Raw genomic sequence first — 14,160 nt, 5'->3', positions numbered from 1 at the left:
GCCTGGGTTTTATTTATTATTATTATCATGATGTTTTAGTCATTCCGTTTTATCATTCACAGCTGAGCTCTGGTTTGGCTGACTGAAGACCTGATTTTGGTCTTAATTCTCTCTCTTAATAGCTGAATGGCTTGGAAAATTCATTTAGCTTCTCTGATCATCACACTCCTCATCTGTATCCTGAACATGAGCCTACCTGGCCCTGCCTTCTGCAGAGGGTATTGTGAAACAGAAATGAGATAACAAATTGCAAAGTGCTTTCAAAATTATAGGTGATATTCCTATGTAAGGGTCTATCATCATTGTCATTATCCTCGTCATTATTATTAATATGATAATGCTTGGAATGATAAGCCCAACTTCCTCTGAAATGTGAGTAAATATACAATAGAGTCTGTTGTTGGAATCAATGATGTGGTTGTTGATTTTCCAAGCTCCAAAATGTTCAGCCAAACAATCCAGCAGCCGCTTATTAAACCTGTGTTATGTGCCAAACATGGCCATTCCTGGTGCCAAGTTCTGTGCTTATTGCCGGGGTTATGAGAGGACTAAATGATTATCTCTACCCTCTAGGAGGTTAGAACCTACTAGAAAGAAACACACTTACCCAGCCTACCGAGTCAACGTGATGCTATAATCAGGGAAAGAAAATCAGATTCTGCCAGAGAGAACCTGCTCAGAGATGGTGTCATTGAAATGAATAGGAGTTTGCTACACAGTTTGTTCCAAAAGGGTATTCTAACATGCGTGTAGTCCTGGAGCAGACCTACACAGCTGGGGACCAATGCAGTTGCTTAAACAAGAAGGAAGTTTATTGTTTTTCCAATGAAAGAAATCTGGAGGTAGGCAGGCAGGACTGGGTTCACTTAGGCACCTTTGGTCTTCCTGCTCCATCTGCTGATCTGTGGATCCCACCCTCAAGGTTATGAGAATCCAAGATGGCAACTAGGGTGCCAGCCGTTATGTCTGAGTTCTAGATTGCAGAAAGGAAAAGAAAAGATAGATGGAAAGGCCAATGAGCATTCCCTCGAGTCATCTTCCCTTAATCAGCCTTTCTAGAAGTTTTCATATTTACCAATTAAGGATATTTATAGAGTGCCTCCCATGGGCCAGGCCCTGCAATACAACCATGAACAAAATGAAAAGCTGGCCCCTGGAAGGGACTTAGAAATTCTCATGGAAGAAGATAGAAAAAATTATCTGAATATATAGTAGATGAGAGAATACTAATCACAGTAGAGAGAAACACAGCAGAATAGCCTGAATATGAGCACTAGGGCAAGGAATATTGTGATTTTTAAAATAGCTGCTCAGGAAAAATGTCACCAAGATGGAGATGTTTTGGGTTAAGTCCGGGAAGAGGTGAGGGAGGGAGCCAGGCAGATGGAGGGATGGATGTTGTGCATGGAGTAAGGTCAGGCCTGGAAGGAGGGTCTCCCACTCTGAATGAGAGGAGAGGCTGGCTGTTGGATTGACTTCAGCAGGCCAGATCTGACGTGTTTACATCTCTCAGGCCAGATCTAGCTGCCCAGGAGGCTAGGAAATGTAGAACTTAGCTGGCACCTTGAACTCTGGATCAAATCTGGATTCCATTATTCAAGGATGAAGGGCGGGGGGATAGACACTGGGTGTCAGTTAATTCTACTTTGCATGAGCTGAGTGAACTTGGTTCCAAATTACTTAATTTCTCGAACTCAAATAAGATTTGACCCACTTTGAATTTATGAAGAGAATGCACTAATAAGACACAGTGACATTTTATTACATCTCTTTGACAGGGGGACAGTTTTCAGTTTTATTCATTATTGTATTCCAGTGTCTGGTACATGGGATGGGCCACTGGCCATTGTGTTCTGACCTCAGTCACAAGGTTTAGGGAGAGGAGAGAGTTGATGCAGGGGTCAGGTTGGTGCAACCCCACCCCCACCCCCAGGGAATGCAGGGAAACCACTAAGGGGCCCTTTTCCAGGTGAGTGTTTTCTGGGCTCACTTGAGTTTCAGTGCAATAGTGTCTCTGGGACTGCTCCACGCTCCGCTGCTGGCAAAGACTTAAAGAGTAGTGTGCCCAGCGTGGCTCAGATGCAAGAGCGGCTAGATGTGACAGAAGTGTCAAGATTCTCTCCCATCAGTCAACAGCTTGAGTGGCAGCTAAATAACAGCCTCAAGCAGCAGCTGCCCACTGTGTAGCTAGTCTGTAAGGTACCCAGGTGACCACGGATGGCCCTCGGCAAAATTCCTCCTGAACTATTTGCCTCTGAACTCTGATCCCTTGGCTCTTTCCTCCTTAGCTCCAACTCTTTGAATGCCAGGGTCCTTCTGCAAGGGCTGTCAGCACCTCTCTGTGAGCCCCATCTCTAGACAGCCTCCAGGACTCTCAACAAAGTCTGATACATAGTTGCATGTCCCTGGTATGAACTGGCTTCAGCTATGTCCCTCCAATACCCAGCCCTGCTGGGCTTCTTGCCCATCAATGCTTTTGGAACAGAACTAAGGGAAGTCAGTGATGGACAGAAGCTAGCAGCAGCTCCCAAGAGCTCATGGCAAGGGAGTCTGTATAGTCCTCCAGGGACTCAGGACCTGCCTGTAGTCCCATCCTTAGACAACATCGAATGCAACCTTATGCAGTGCAGAGGGACATCTACAAGAGTAGATGCCTGTCAGGCACATCCCCTGTAGGCCTGACTGGGAATACATGTAAGAATCAATGACCAAATAGAAAAATGTGGCTGTTTTGAGTGCAAAGCCCTAGAAAACTCTGTTGGAGATTTTCACTTATCCCAGAAGTTGAAGGAACCAACCCAAAGGTGGGAGTGCTGTTTCCCTGAGCACTGACATTTACTACCATAGCCCTGCATGGCACCATGATGTGGGGTGGGGACACTGGTTCCCAGCAGCACCTGTGGGCAGCTTCTCTCTTCCATGATTTCCAGGCTCAGATTTCTAACCAAATGTGGAGATATTTCTAGACCTGAAGGGAATAGAACCAGCAATCCTCAGTCTCTAGGTGTTCCTCATGGAAGCAGGTCATTAATGAGCCCTGTGCGTGTGGATGTGTCTGTCTGTTTTTCTAGAAAACCCACGAGAGTCATGCTTTGACCCCGGTTCCATCAAGAATGGCACACGAGTGGGGTCCGACCTCAAACTGGGCTCTTCCATCACCTACTACTGCCACGGCGGCTACGAGGTGGAGGGCTCCTCGACCCTGACCTGCATCCTGGGGCCCGACGGGAAGCCCGTGTGGAACAACCCCCGGCCTGTCTGCACAGGTGATGGGAGCCAGGGACAGGAGGGTCTGAGAAAAAGCAGGCATGCTGTTGGCCGGGGGAGGGGGAGGGGACACAGTGTTCAAGGGTGCCTCCTGTAAGCAGGGCCAGCAAACATGAGGGTACTGTGACTCGGGATGGCTAATAACCCACCAGGTGTGTCATCTCCCTTGGATCACAGAGTAATCTGTTTATTCAGATGGTTGCTCATGTCCTCAACAGAAGCCTACAGACACGCAGCCCAGAGAGCATACCCCAGGGGAAGGGAGCCTAACATGCCCTGGGCTGGTTCCTGAGCTTGGGGGAATCACTAAGGGCTCTACTGTGTGGAGTAAGGCCATGGAGTGGGCCACCTCCAAGTGGGCCTGGGTCAGTTGTGGGGTCCTAACGGGGTGAGAATGTCAGAACTCAAGAGCACAGGACTACCCACGTTGAAAAGTGCAGCCTTAGGTGGGCATGGTGGTGCACACCTGTAATCCAGTGGCTCAGGAGGCTGAGGCAGGAGAATGGCAAGTTCAAAGCCAGCCTCAGCAACTTATTGAGGCCCTAAGCAACTCAGTGAGACCATATCCATAAATAAAACATTATAAAGGACTGGGGATGTAGCTCAGTGCTTAAGTGCCCCTGAGTTCAATTCCTGGTACCCAAAGAAAGAAAGAAAGAAAAGTACAGGCTCCCTTCTGTCTCCATGGGCGAGAGCAGCCCTTCTCTTGCAGAAATTGGCACCAGAGATGGAAGCAGAAGGTGGCCACTCCCAGTGGGTTAGTGTGAGGGAACAAACATCAGCCTCTTACTCATGAGACACCAGTTGCCCAGACACACATCTGCCACTGGAAAGCAGAACAGTCTTTTCTAGGCCCCATGTGTGAGCAGGAGAGCTCCTGACCTGCACCCTAGAGCTGTGCTTTCAGGGACCAGTCAGTGTTAATAGAGGGCAAGGGTTGATGTGTGTCCAAGAGCACTGGGGTGGGTTTCAGGCCAGGCCAGGAACGGTGTCCTTGAGCAGGGAAGGGTAGTGTTCTGGGGGCTCCCCTTCTCTGTGCTCAGGGCTACCTTTTCAGGGCAGCCCTACCAGGGGCTCTGCTAGGAGCAAGAAGGAGGATGGGCAGTTAATTAGAAGCCCACAGGGTCACCTGGCCCCCCTACCTGGTTTCTCTTTCAGCTCCCTGTGGGGGACAGTATGTGGGTTCAGATGGTGTGGTCCTATCTCCCAACTACCCCCAGAACTACACCAGCGGACAGATCTGCTTGTATTTTGTCACCGTGCCCAAGGACTACGGTATGTGTTATTTTGTTTTTATGTTTCCTGACTCTTCTCCCTTATTCCAAGATGGGCAACTCCTCAGGCCTTTCCCAGTGATCCACTCCCTAGTGGGCACAGGCAGAGCAGCCTCCAGCATCTCAGCAGGACACTGAGTTCTGATGCTCCAAAACACACTGCCGGAGGTGTTCCTGACACTGGAGGGAAGGGCTCAAGTGAGGCTGGCCAGAATCAAGGGTATGGACTTGATGAGGAGCTACCCAGACAGAGGCCAGGTCTCCCGAAGGATCCCCAGCACAACTATGACTGAGTGGAGGGGCAGAGGGCCCAGCAGCAAGAAGGTTGGGGAGGATAGGATGGAGCTGGGCTTGAAAGTGCAGGTAAGGGATATAGGAGCCACGTCACCCATGTCCCATCTGAAAAGCAGTCTGGCCCAGAGCTGTGGATAGGAGGGACTAGAAAAATGTGGGGAGGAGCCACTGCCTTGAGAAGACAGAGAAACCTCCAGACCCCAAGAGATCCAGACAGGAGGAGCCAAGCTTATCCATCACCTGCTGGGCAGTGGTGACATCTAGGAGTCCTGCCAGCCCTAAAGCATTCAAGAAGATCCTAAAGGGCAACCAGGTGGCCAGCCTGGTTGCTTTCTTCCTGAACCTCTTTGTAGGATGATTAGCAACTCTTTTAAAACACGATTGATATTGAGCACAGTGAAGGATGATAATGTGTCCTGATCAGCTAGGAGAGGGAGGGACAGCCTGCAGAGAGCTGGCTGCTTATTCCAAAAGGTAGGATGGAGCGAACCCAGGACAGGGTCTGATGCTTGAGTCACTCAGCAAACATGCAGTAAGCACCTATTGGGGTCAGGCATTCTCGAGTCCTGGGGCCACTGCAATGGGAGAGACATGCTCCTGTCCCTTTAAACTCCCAGTCTCATCTTCACCCAGGACTCCAGACACCTGTGCACTTGCTCCTGCCTCAGGACCTTCACTGCCCAGCATGCTTATGTGGCAGGAGCTTTAGACCTGCAGGATCAAGGGAGAGTCGTGACAGGTTGTCCAATCCCATCTGCTACTCAGCGGCATCCTTGATAGGCAGACATGATGTTCATGCTTGCATTCCTCCAATGACAAGGCGCTTACCCCTCTGCACCCAGCCAGCCCTGAGGCTGCTCAGTGTCAGTGAGCTGAAATCTGTCTGCGGGCACTGGCTCTAAAGGGGCAGAGATCTGCTCCAGGCATCTTCTCTTCGCCAGTGAGGCCAACCTCTGAGCCCAGATAAAGGGTATATTTTCCCTTCTGGGTCTGGATCACTTATCTTCCAGCTCAGCTATCAGCTCTGACATCATCTCAGAGATCTTCCTGTGGTCTCTTATCTAAAGTGACCTGCCTCACCCTCTCTTTCTGCCCATCACCCCAAAACTTAACACTCTCTGAAATGATCTTTTTATCTAGTTGCTAAGTGTTGGGGTGGGTTGGATGGGGCTGTCCCACTAGAATGCACACTCTGAGAAAGCAGGAACCCCACCTGTCCTGTCCACCACTGCAGGGAGATGCCCCTGCCACTAGCCCGAACCCAGTGCCCATTCTCAGGGTACAGAATATTCTCTTCCTCCTGCTCCTTGGCCCATAAGTCCAGAGCTAAGGATCTCATTGCAGCTGCTGCTGTATTCAGCATTACAAACACTTGCTTATCATGAATCCCTCCCTCTGCCTCAACACATACAACACACGATTACAACACACTTGCACACACAATGCATGCAACATACATACACATACAGTCTATTTTGTACATAATTAAGGCTCTGAGCCAAAGTGGAGAAGGGTCTACCCAAGCTCTTGCCATCAGCATACCAGGCCAACTGGGAGTCAGGAGCAGACAGAATGAACCCAGGTCTGGCCAATAGCTAAATGGAATTTTGCCTACAAAATTTGAATAATCTCTGGAAAAGTCACAAAGATGGTACACATAACAAAGGTGGTGTCTGACATCCAATAGGTGCTTAATAAATGTTATGCTCTCTCTTCGGCAAAATGAGGTAGAGATATTGCCTGCTCCATTGACAGTTGCTCCTTCCCCAGGAGCAGGCAACTACTCCCCACTCTCATCCCTCTTAACCGTGGAACATCAGGTATCCAGTCAGCTTCAAAGAAAAAGTAAGGGAGAATCTGGGGTTCCAAGATCACATGGAAAATGGGGATATTGCTGAAAGCCCTTTCAAGACCTCAATTAACTGCTGTCACTGCTTTCTCAGAAGGAATAAGCTTAGCTCAGGGCCACCTCCAACAGCAAGACCTTGGGCGCTGTCCTCAGGACCCCTCTCTGTGCCCACACAAGCCTCTCTGTCTTCCCACTGATGTTTCCACACCCTGTCTCCTCCACAGTGGTGTTTGGCCAGTTCGCCTTCTTCCACACGGCCCTCAACGACGTGGTGGAGGTGCATGATGGTCACAGCCAGCACTCTCGGCTCCTCAGCTCCCTCTCGGGCTCCCACACAGGTACCCAGGGCAGGGCCAGCAGGGGATGATGGTGGGCTGGGGGCAGGCACCACAGGCCAACTGCTAGGAATGAGGCCTTGTAAGCAGCAGGGGCCGTAGGTGGACCCTGGGGCTTTGCATCCACCCACAGAGGGGAGGTCCCGTGGACGAGGCCCCTGCCTGTGGCTTGAGGGCAGGCCTGGCCCTTTTTTTCCTGATTTTAGGCTTGTTTCATTTTCATTGTAGAAAATTTAAGGGCAAAACGAAATAATCAGAGAATTTAAATTAAAACCACCCAGAAAGAACCACTGATAAGATGTACTACATTTCTTTCCACTCTTTATATCTCCTTAGACTTCATCTTTTACATATTTTATTGAATAAAAACAATAGACATGTTTTAACTGTGAACTTTTCTCTGACATTTTTTTTTCATAACAAGGTATTAAAAGGCTGCTTACTAGTGTTTCATGTAGTTATTTAAGTATTCATACGTAAGTATGAATTCCCTGGAGATGCCATTTACATTGTTTCTATATTTTATTCTAATTAAGAGTAATTCGAGGTATTAAAAAAGGTAATTCAAGGTATTATATGTATATCTTTATGTATATCTCTGACTGGTATCTTAGAAGCAGAATAACCAAGTCAAAAGATATGAGAGATCATTATGGCTTTTTATACAGATCGTCAAACACCCCTGTGGAAAGATCTTTGGGTGGGGGGCATGCACTTGGGTTATGGCTCAGCAGTAGAGCACTCACCTAGCACAAGCGAGGCACTGAATTCAATCCTCAACACCACATACAAATAAATAAAATAAAGATATTGTGTCCAATTACAACTAAAAAAAAATTTTTTTAAAAGACCTTTCTACCTTGTTCACCAACTGTGAATAAGAGGGTGTTATTCTCATGAAACCAGGCAATTAAGACACCCAAAGCATCATCAGTTTGCAAAGCAAAAACAGTATCTCATTTTCTAATTCACCGTTTTTTATTACTGGTTAGGTGGTAACCTTTTTATAGTGTGTTTATTCGCCTACGTATTTTCTGTTTGCAAATTTGTGTCGATTTTTCCATTAACACTTGTTTTTCTTATTTATTGAGTAAGAGCTTCATATAATTATAAGCGATATACATTATATACGATAAAACCTTTTGTCTAGATTATATGCTATAAAATGCCTTCCCCTTCAGTTTGTCATTTGCCATTTAATTTTCTTCTGGGTGTTTTAATGTCAGAAAATGGAAATTTCCCATGATATCAAATCTATCAATGTTTCCTTTTATAGTTTTCTCCTTTGCTTTTATGCTGATCAAATAAATATTCCTCTGTGTTTTCTTTTGCTTCTTTTCAGTTTCATTGTTCTGCCTTAATACCCTTGGAATTTATTTTGATTTATTATTTGATACAGAGGATCTAACCAGTTATAGTTAATCAGTTGTCCTAGCAGAATTTTAAAAATGCCAGATTTACATATATTAAATTTCTATGAAGAGAAGGGTCTGTTCCTAGACTTTTCCTCCAGTGTTTATTCTTATATCACTTTTAGTTATTGTAACACTTTTACCGATACTATCGTAGTGTTTAATGTTATAACCATTTTAAATACCTGCTTTTATCAATCCCCATGGTCATTCTTTGTTTTGAATTCTTTTTATTGACTCTTCTTGCTTACTTTTTTGTTTCCGAATAAAATTTAGAACTATTTCACCAACTTAAAAAATTGCATCAAGAATTTGACTAGAATTTTATAAAACATAGATTAAACTAGAGAGAACCCACATCTTTAGGTGAACACTTCTATCCATCCAGGAACGTGGTCTATCTCGACATTCATTTATCTTTTGTAATTTAGGGGAAGGTGCAGTGATTTTTATTTAAATTTTTTATATTTTTTTAAATATTTTATTTTTTGGTTGTAAATGGACACAATATCTTTATTTTATTTTTATGTGGTGCTGAGGATTGAACCCAGGACCTGGCACATGCTAAGCAAGTGCTCCACAGCTGAGCCACAACCCCAGCCCTGATTTTTGTTTAAGCAATATTCATTTTTTTGTTGTTAACTTTATTCCTAGAGACCTCATTGAGATGTTTTGTGGCCCTTTGTGTTGCTGCCACAAATGGATCTTTTTCCCGCCTCACTGTGTTTTCTAACTGGTCTTTGTTACTAAATTCCAAGACAGGCATATTTTTGGTATATTCATTTTGAATCTTCCAAAATAGTGCTACCATTGTCAACTAATTCTTGGCCATTAAGCAAGAAGCAATGTGATTTGCAAATAAATTTACCTCATTTTGCTTCCCTCTTTTCCGTGTTTTTTCTTTTCTTTCTCTGTTTCCTTCCATGATCACTGATCTATTCAAGCATATTACTTTGATTTCAGTGGTAAATTTTTTTTTTACCAAAAAAATTTGTTTCATAATTTCTTTTAAATTTAGCAACATAATTCACATAATATACTAGGATAATGTTTACTATCCTTCATTTACTTTGTTTGCTGCTCATATCCCCCGACCCTGTATGCTGAATGCTGTATTCATAGTTCCCCTTTTTCTCAACTGTAGGCGAGGTTTTGTGTTTTTTGTTGTTGTAGTTGGTTGGTTAGTTGGTTTTTTAAATTTTTTTCTTGCTCCAATTTGTCAAATTTTCAACACAGTTTATTGTTATTTTCTAATCAACCTCTAATTAATTTCATAATTTCTCTCCTCTTTTGCCTCTTCAAATTATTTTGTTCTTCTTGTTCAACTTCTTGAATTGGGGGTTTCCCCCCCCCCCCCCCCGTGTAAGAAAGAGTACATTTACAGCAGAATATTCAGTTTCAGGCCACACATCTTAATATGTGCTACTTTCATTATCATTACTTTCTAAGTAGCCCACAATATTACTTTTGCCCAAGGATTGACTAAGAATGTCTCTTCTTTTCCATGCAAGACTTTGGATCTTGTTATCGTTACACTTTTGTTGTTAATTTCTATTTTTCTTGCCACATGGTTACAGAATGTGGCCTGTGCCACTTCTACTTTGGAGAGTAAATGAGATCTTTCAGTAGCCAAGGACATTTTGATTTTAAACCCCCAAAGTATCTGAGAAGAATGTATGTTCTCTGTAGAATGGAGAGGCCACACAATAGCAGGGGCCATCTTGGACTCTGCAGTCACACCAACCGGACTCGTCCGAGCTATTGGCCTTGCTTGCTAAGTGCATGAGCACAGTACCTGACCTCTCTGACTCTCAGTTTCCTCAAGTGAAAAAGGCAGATAGCAGAAGTCTTACCCCTAGGGTTATTAGCAGGAGTGAAAGGGCCTTGAAAGCTATTGGATCAGTCTTACTCAATTTTGTTTTTCATATCCATTTTTCAGAGATTCTGCACCAAATGACTCCTCAATGCCACCATCCCACAATTATGCACTCAGCCAAGAGTATAAATCAGGATCCCTCAAGATGGGATATCTTTTCAGTATTGATCAATTGATTGACTGATATAAGTATAGCTGTAGAGATAAAAACCTAAGATTAGGTATGTGGTCTATAGGTAATGAGAGATAGGTAGGTATGTATTTAGAAGCTTTGGATGCAAATATGGATACAGATACAGGTATAGTTATAGGTGTGTAGGACTAATAGAAATGAAAGGAAGGAAGGAAGGATGGAAGTATTAGACCTATCACTATTGATACACTCAGAGAGTTTTATTCCTCCCTTGGAGAAACACTGATAATGAGCCCCACCGGTACTGATGGGGGTGAACTGTCCATAGTGTATTGGGGCTAAGAAAAAAGCTTATGGAACATTACTGAACATCTTCACTTTGTTTTCTATTGGATACAGCAATGATGGAGAATCTTGCATTAAAACACCTCCCACAATTGTGATATTTCTTGGTCTGCATATGTCTTTTAACAATTTTTGTACCCTTTGTATCCCTATCTGCCTTATCTCTCTTTCCTCATTTCCCCTGAAAGCTTTTTTTTAAAAAATTTTTTCTAATTAGTTACACATGACAGCAGAATGCATTTTGATTCATTGAACACAAATGGAGCACAACTTTTCATTTCTCTGGTTGTACATGATGTAGAGTCCCACCATATGGGCAGTCATATATGTACCTAGGGTAATAATGTCCAACTCATTCCACCATCTTTCCTGCCCCCATGCACCCTTCCCTCCCTCCCTCCCCATTGCGCAAAGTTCTTCCTCTCCCACCCCCAGCACACATCCATTATGGATCAGCATCCATTTATCAGAACATTCAGCCTTTGGTTTCTTGGGATTGGCTTACTTCGTTTAGCCTGATATTCTCCAACTCCATCCATTAAGCTGCAAATACCATAATTTTATTCTCTTTTAATGCCAAGTAATATTCCATTATGTATATGTGCCACAATTTCTTTATTCATTTATCTGTTGAAGAGCATCTACTTTGGTTCCACTGTAGACTTTCTAAGAGGAAGATTATTTACTTACTTGGCAGGTAAAACGTGCAGCCTGATGTCTGTCAACGGCTTGTCCTCTCTGGTTTTGCTTGTTTTGTGTTGACTTTGCTAAACCTTCTTTCCATTCAGACCTGGCCCATCTCTAATTTCCCAATTTTTTTGTTGGTCTTTTAATTGTTTTTAGCGATTATTTTTAAATCATGAATCTCTTCCCCACGGACAAGTTTTGGCATCTGTGCTCAGTTTTGCTGCCTCATGAACAGTGATTATTTGGGGTTGCCCATACTTTCCTGGCAGTATTTATCATTGCTATCCTTCATTTCCTTTTTTAGCTCCTTTTTTTTCAGTAGGGCTCCTAACTGCAGTACTTCCTGTCACCTTGCATGTATGAGAATGCCTTTCTTTTGACATATCATATAAATGACAACTCAATTGCAAATCAACTTATGGTTCACACCCTTTATCTTTCAAAACTGCAGCAACTGTTCCACTTTATTCCAACATTTAATATTACAGACAAATTGTGTTCCAACCTGATTCCTTGTCCTTGTAAGTAACCGATGCTTTTCTATCCCTATGATTTTTATATATTTTTTCCTTTAAAAATCACACAGCCCACTGTGTAAAGGGGCATCTCTATTCACTGCTCAGATCTGGCTCTTGGCAAGTTGGTGCAGTCTAAACCTTGAGTCATAGAAAAGGTATATTCCTTCGTATATTATTTCTTCTCCTTTGATTCCTCCACCTTATCTCTCTGGAACTCCTGACATACATCTATTGGGTTTTTCACATCATCATCTGTGTCACTTGTCATTTCTCTTATTGTTCTGATAACCTTCATCCTTTTTCTGTGGATCCTGGAAGAAATTCCCACGTTTCATCTCCACTGTTTGATTTCTGCAGAGTCCAGAAGCTGTGTATGAGCATTCCTGCCCCTTCATGGCCTTTATCTCAGATCCTTCCTTTGGCACGTCCTCCTCCTCTGACTTCACAGATGTGATGTTCCAGTTAAACTTGTGACAACCGTGACCAAGAATCTTCTGAGATTTTTTGCTGTCCTTTGTTGTACTTGACATAAAAATATTTGCTTTGACTTCTTAGAGTGGTCTTCTCTCTAAAAACGTTGAAATCTTTTCTTGTGTCAGGTGATGTTGCTCTATAGAGAAGGAGGTCTGAATGCATTCTGGACTGAATGGCTGTGTGAGCCATCCCTGGGGTCCTAACCCACATCTGTCAGACTAAAGAGTGGGAGGACAGGAGAGTGTTCTCTGCCCACCTCTGTTGCCAGGAGGAGCTAGAGAGGGCCAGCACTCTGGGTTATGTGTAAATTTAAGTGTGCTGTGCAAAAGGTCATCTGTTCACTGTGACCAGTAGCATCATGTGGGCTTTCTGGAAGCACCAGTGGACCTCCCAGTGGCTCCCAATGTCTTCTTGGCAGGTCTGAATTCCAGCATGGTCATTTCTGATCCCTACTTCCCTTCTGCATCCACTTTCAAGGACCCATAAGATTGCACAGGAGAAGCATGTAGCAGTGGCCATATCACTGCCTGCCACCATGTCTCCCTGGGCAAGTCCTCCTACAGGAAGGTGATGAGGAGCAGGACTGTGCTTCATGGCTGCAGAGCAGTTGGTGCTGTCCTTCCTCTTGTGCATCTGCACCACACCAAACAGGACTAGACCTTTTTCTTCTGCAGCCAAGGCTGCCCACCTTCTGCAGCCTCCCCTGCCCATGTAGATGTCCCCAGTGAGTGTGTTGTGACAATACCTCCTGATTTGCCTGAGACCATTTTAGCTTTCACTTGGATGTCCTGGCATAATTATTAATAACATGACATTTTACTCTCAAAAGTGTCCTAGGATGAGCAATAAATTACATTATTGCTCTGCTTATCCATAATTTCATAGGAGGTCTGGGAAAGGCCAGCTGCTCTCAGGTGATCACGTCACCCTCCTCCTAGCCAGTGCCTTGTTTTGTTTTGTCTTTTTGTTTGTTTGTTTGTTTAATCAGATGGATGTCAGTTTTCCAAGTACACTGCCTGTCAGCTTGGTAATGACCATTCTGTCCATCCTTGTGGGTCAACACATCTTCAGCTACTTTCTCCTTTCTGGGCAGGACATGTAATCTTTCTGAACCCCCTTGTCTTGCTTTGTTAAGTCAGGGTCCTGAACTCTGCCATGACAACTCCCAATGACCACAGGTCAAGGTAAGTCCATGGGTGAACTTGGAACTGTAAGGTACACTGAACATGTGAGGTTTTATTTCAAGAAGGCCTGGACTGTGGAGCAAACTGCTGTGTGGGATGTGGGCAGCCCCTGCTCCCTGGCTGGGATTTTCTCTGCTGAGCCGGCTGCTAGGCTCACAGTCTTCCTCCCTTCCTCACCCCTTATCTCTGCAGGAGAGTCTCTACCGTTGGCCACCTCCAATCAAGTTCTCATTAAGTTCAGTGCCAAAGGCCAAGCACCAGCCAGGGGCTTCCACTTTGTTTACCAAGGTAGGTATGACATGGACGCTGGAGGTTCAGAGGCATCTCAGCTCCCCCATGACTGTGATCCTAGAAACAGGAACCTTCGAACCCTCATCTGACCTCTTTCTCAGTATATCTGGGGGACAATTATTCTTTTGTGAGGCAACTCCCTGACACTCAGCTGAAATTCATACACTGAACCTTTACCCAAAGTACACATTTCTTGGACCAAACTCTGTGGGATGAGGAAG

General features: G+C 44.5%; 1 protein-coding gene across 1 annotated transcript in view; it reads left to right on the top strand.

Moving 5' to 3' along the window:
* Csmd2 (CUB and Sushi multiple domains 2) overlaps positions 1–14,160 on the top strand; it is a 540,652-nt gene that overhangs the window by 427,986 nt on the left and 98,506 nt on the right. Inside the window, exons 30-33 of the mRNA XM_026406835.2 lie at positions 3,072–3,266; positions 4,426–4,542; positions 6,909–7,022; positions 13,841–13,936. Of these exons, the coding sequence (XP_026262620.2) occupies positions 3,072–3,266; positions 4,426–4,542; positions 6,909–7,022; positions 13,841–13,936 (522 nt within the window). The remainder of the gene's footprint in view (positions 1–3,071; positions 3,267–4,425; positions 4,543–6,908; positions 7,023–13,840; positions 13,937–14,160) is intronic.

This window comes from Urocitellus parryii, chromosome 11, assembly GCF_045843805.1.
Source record: "Urocitellus parryii isolate mUroPar1 chromosome 11, mUroPar1.hap1, whole genome shotgun sequence".
In the NCBI taxonomy this organism is placed as follows: Eukaryota; Metazoa; Chordata; class Mammalia; order Rodentia; family Sciuridae; genus Urocitellus; species Urocitellus parryii.
Note: the sequence above shows the minus strand (reverse complement) of the source record. Positions and strands in the feature narration are given on the sequence as shown.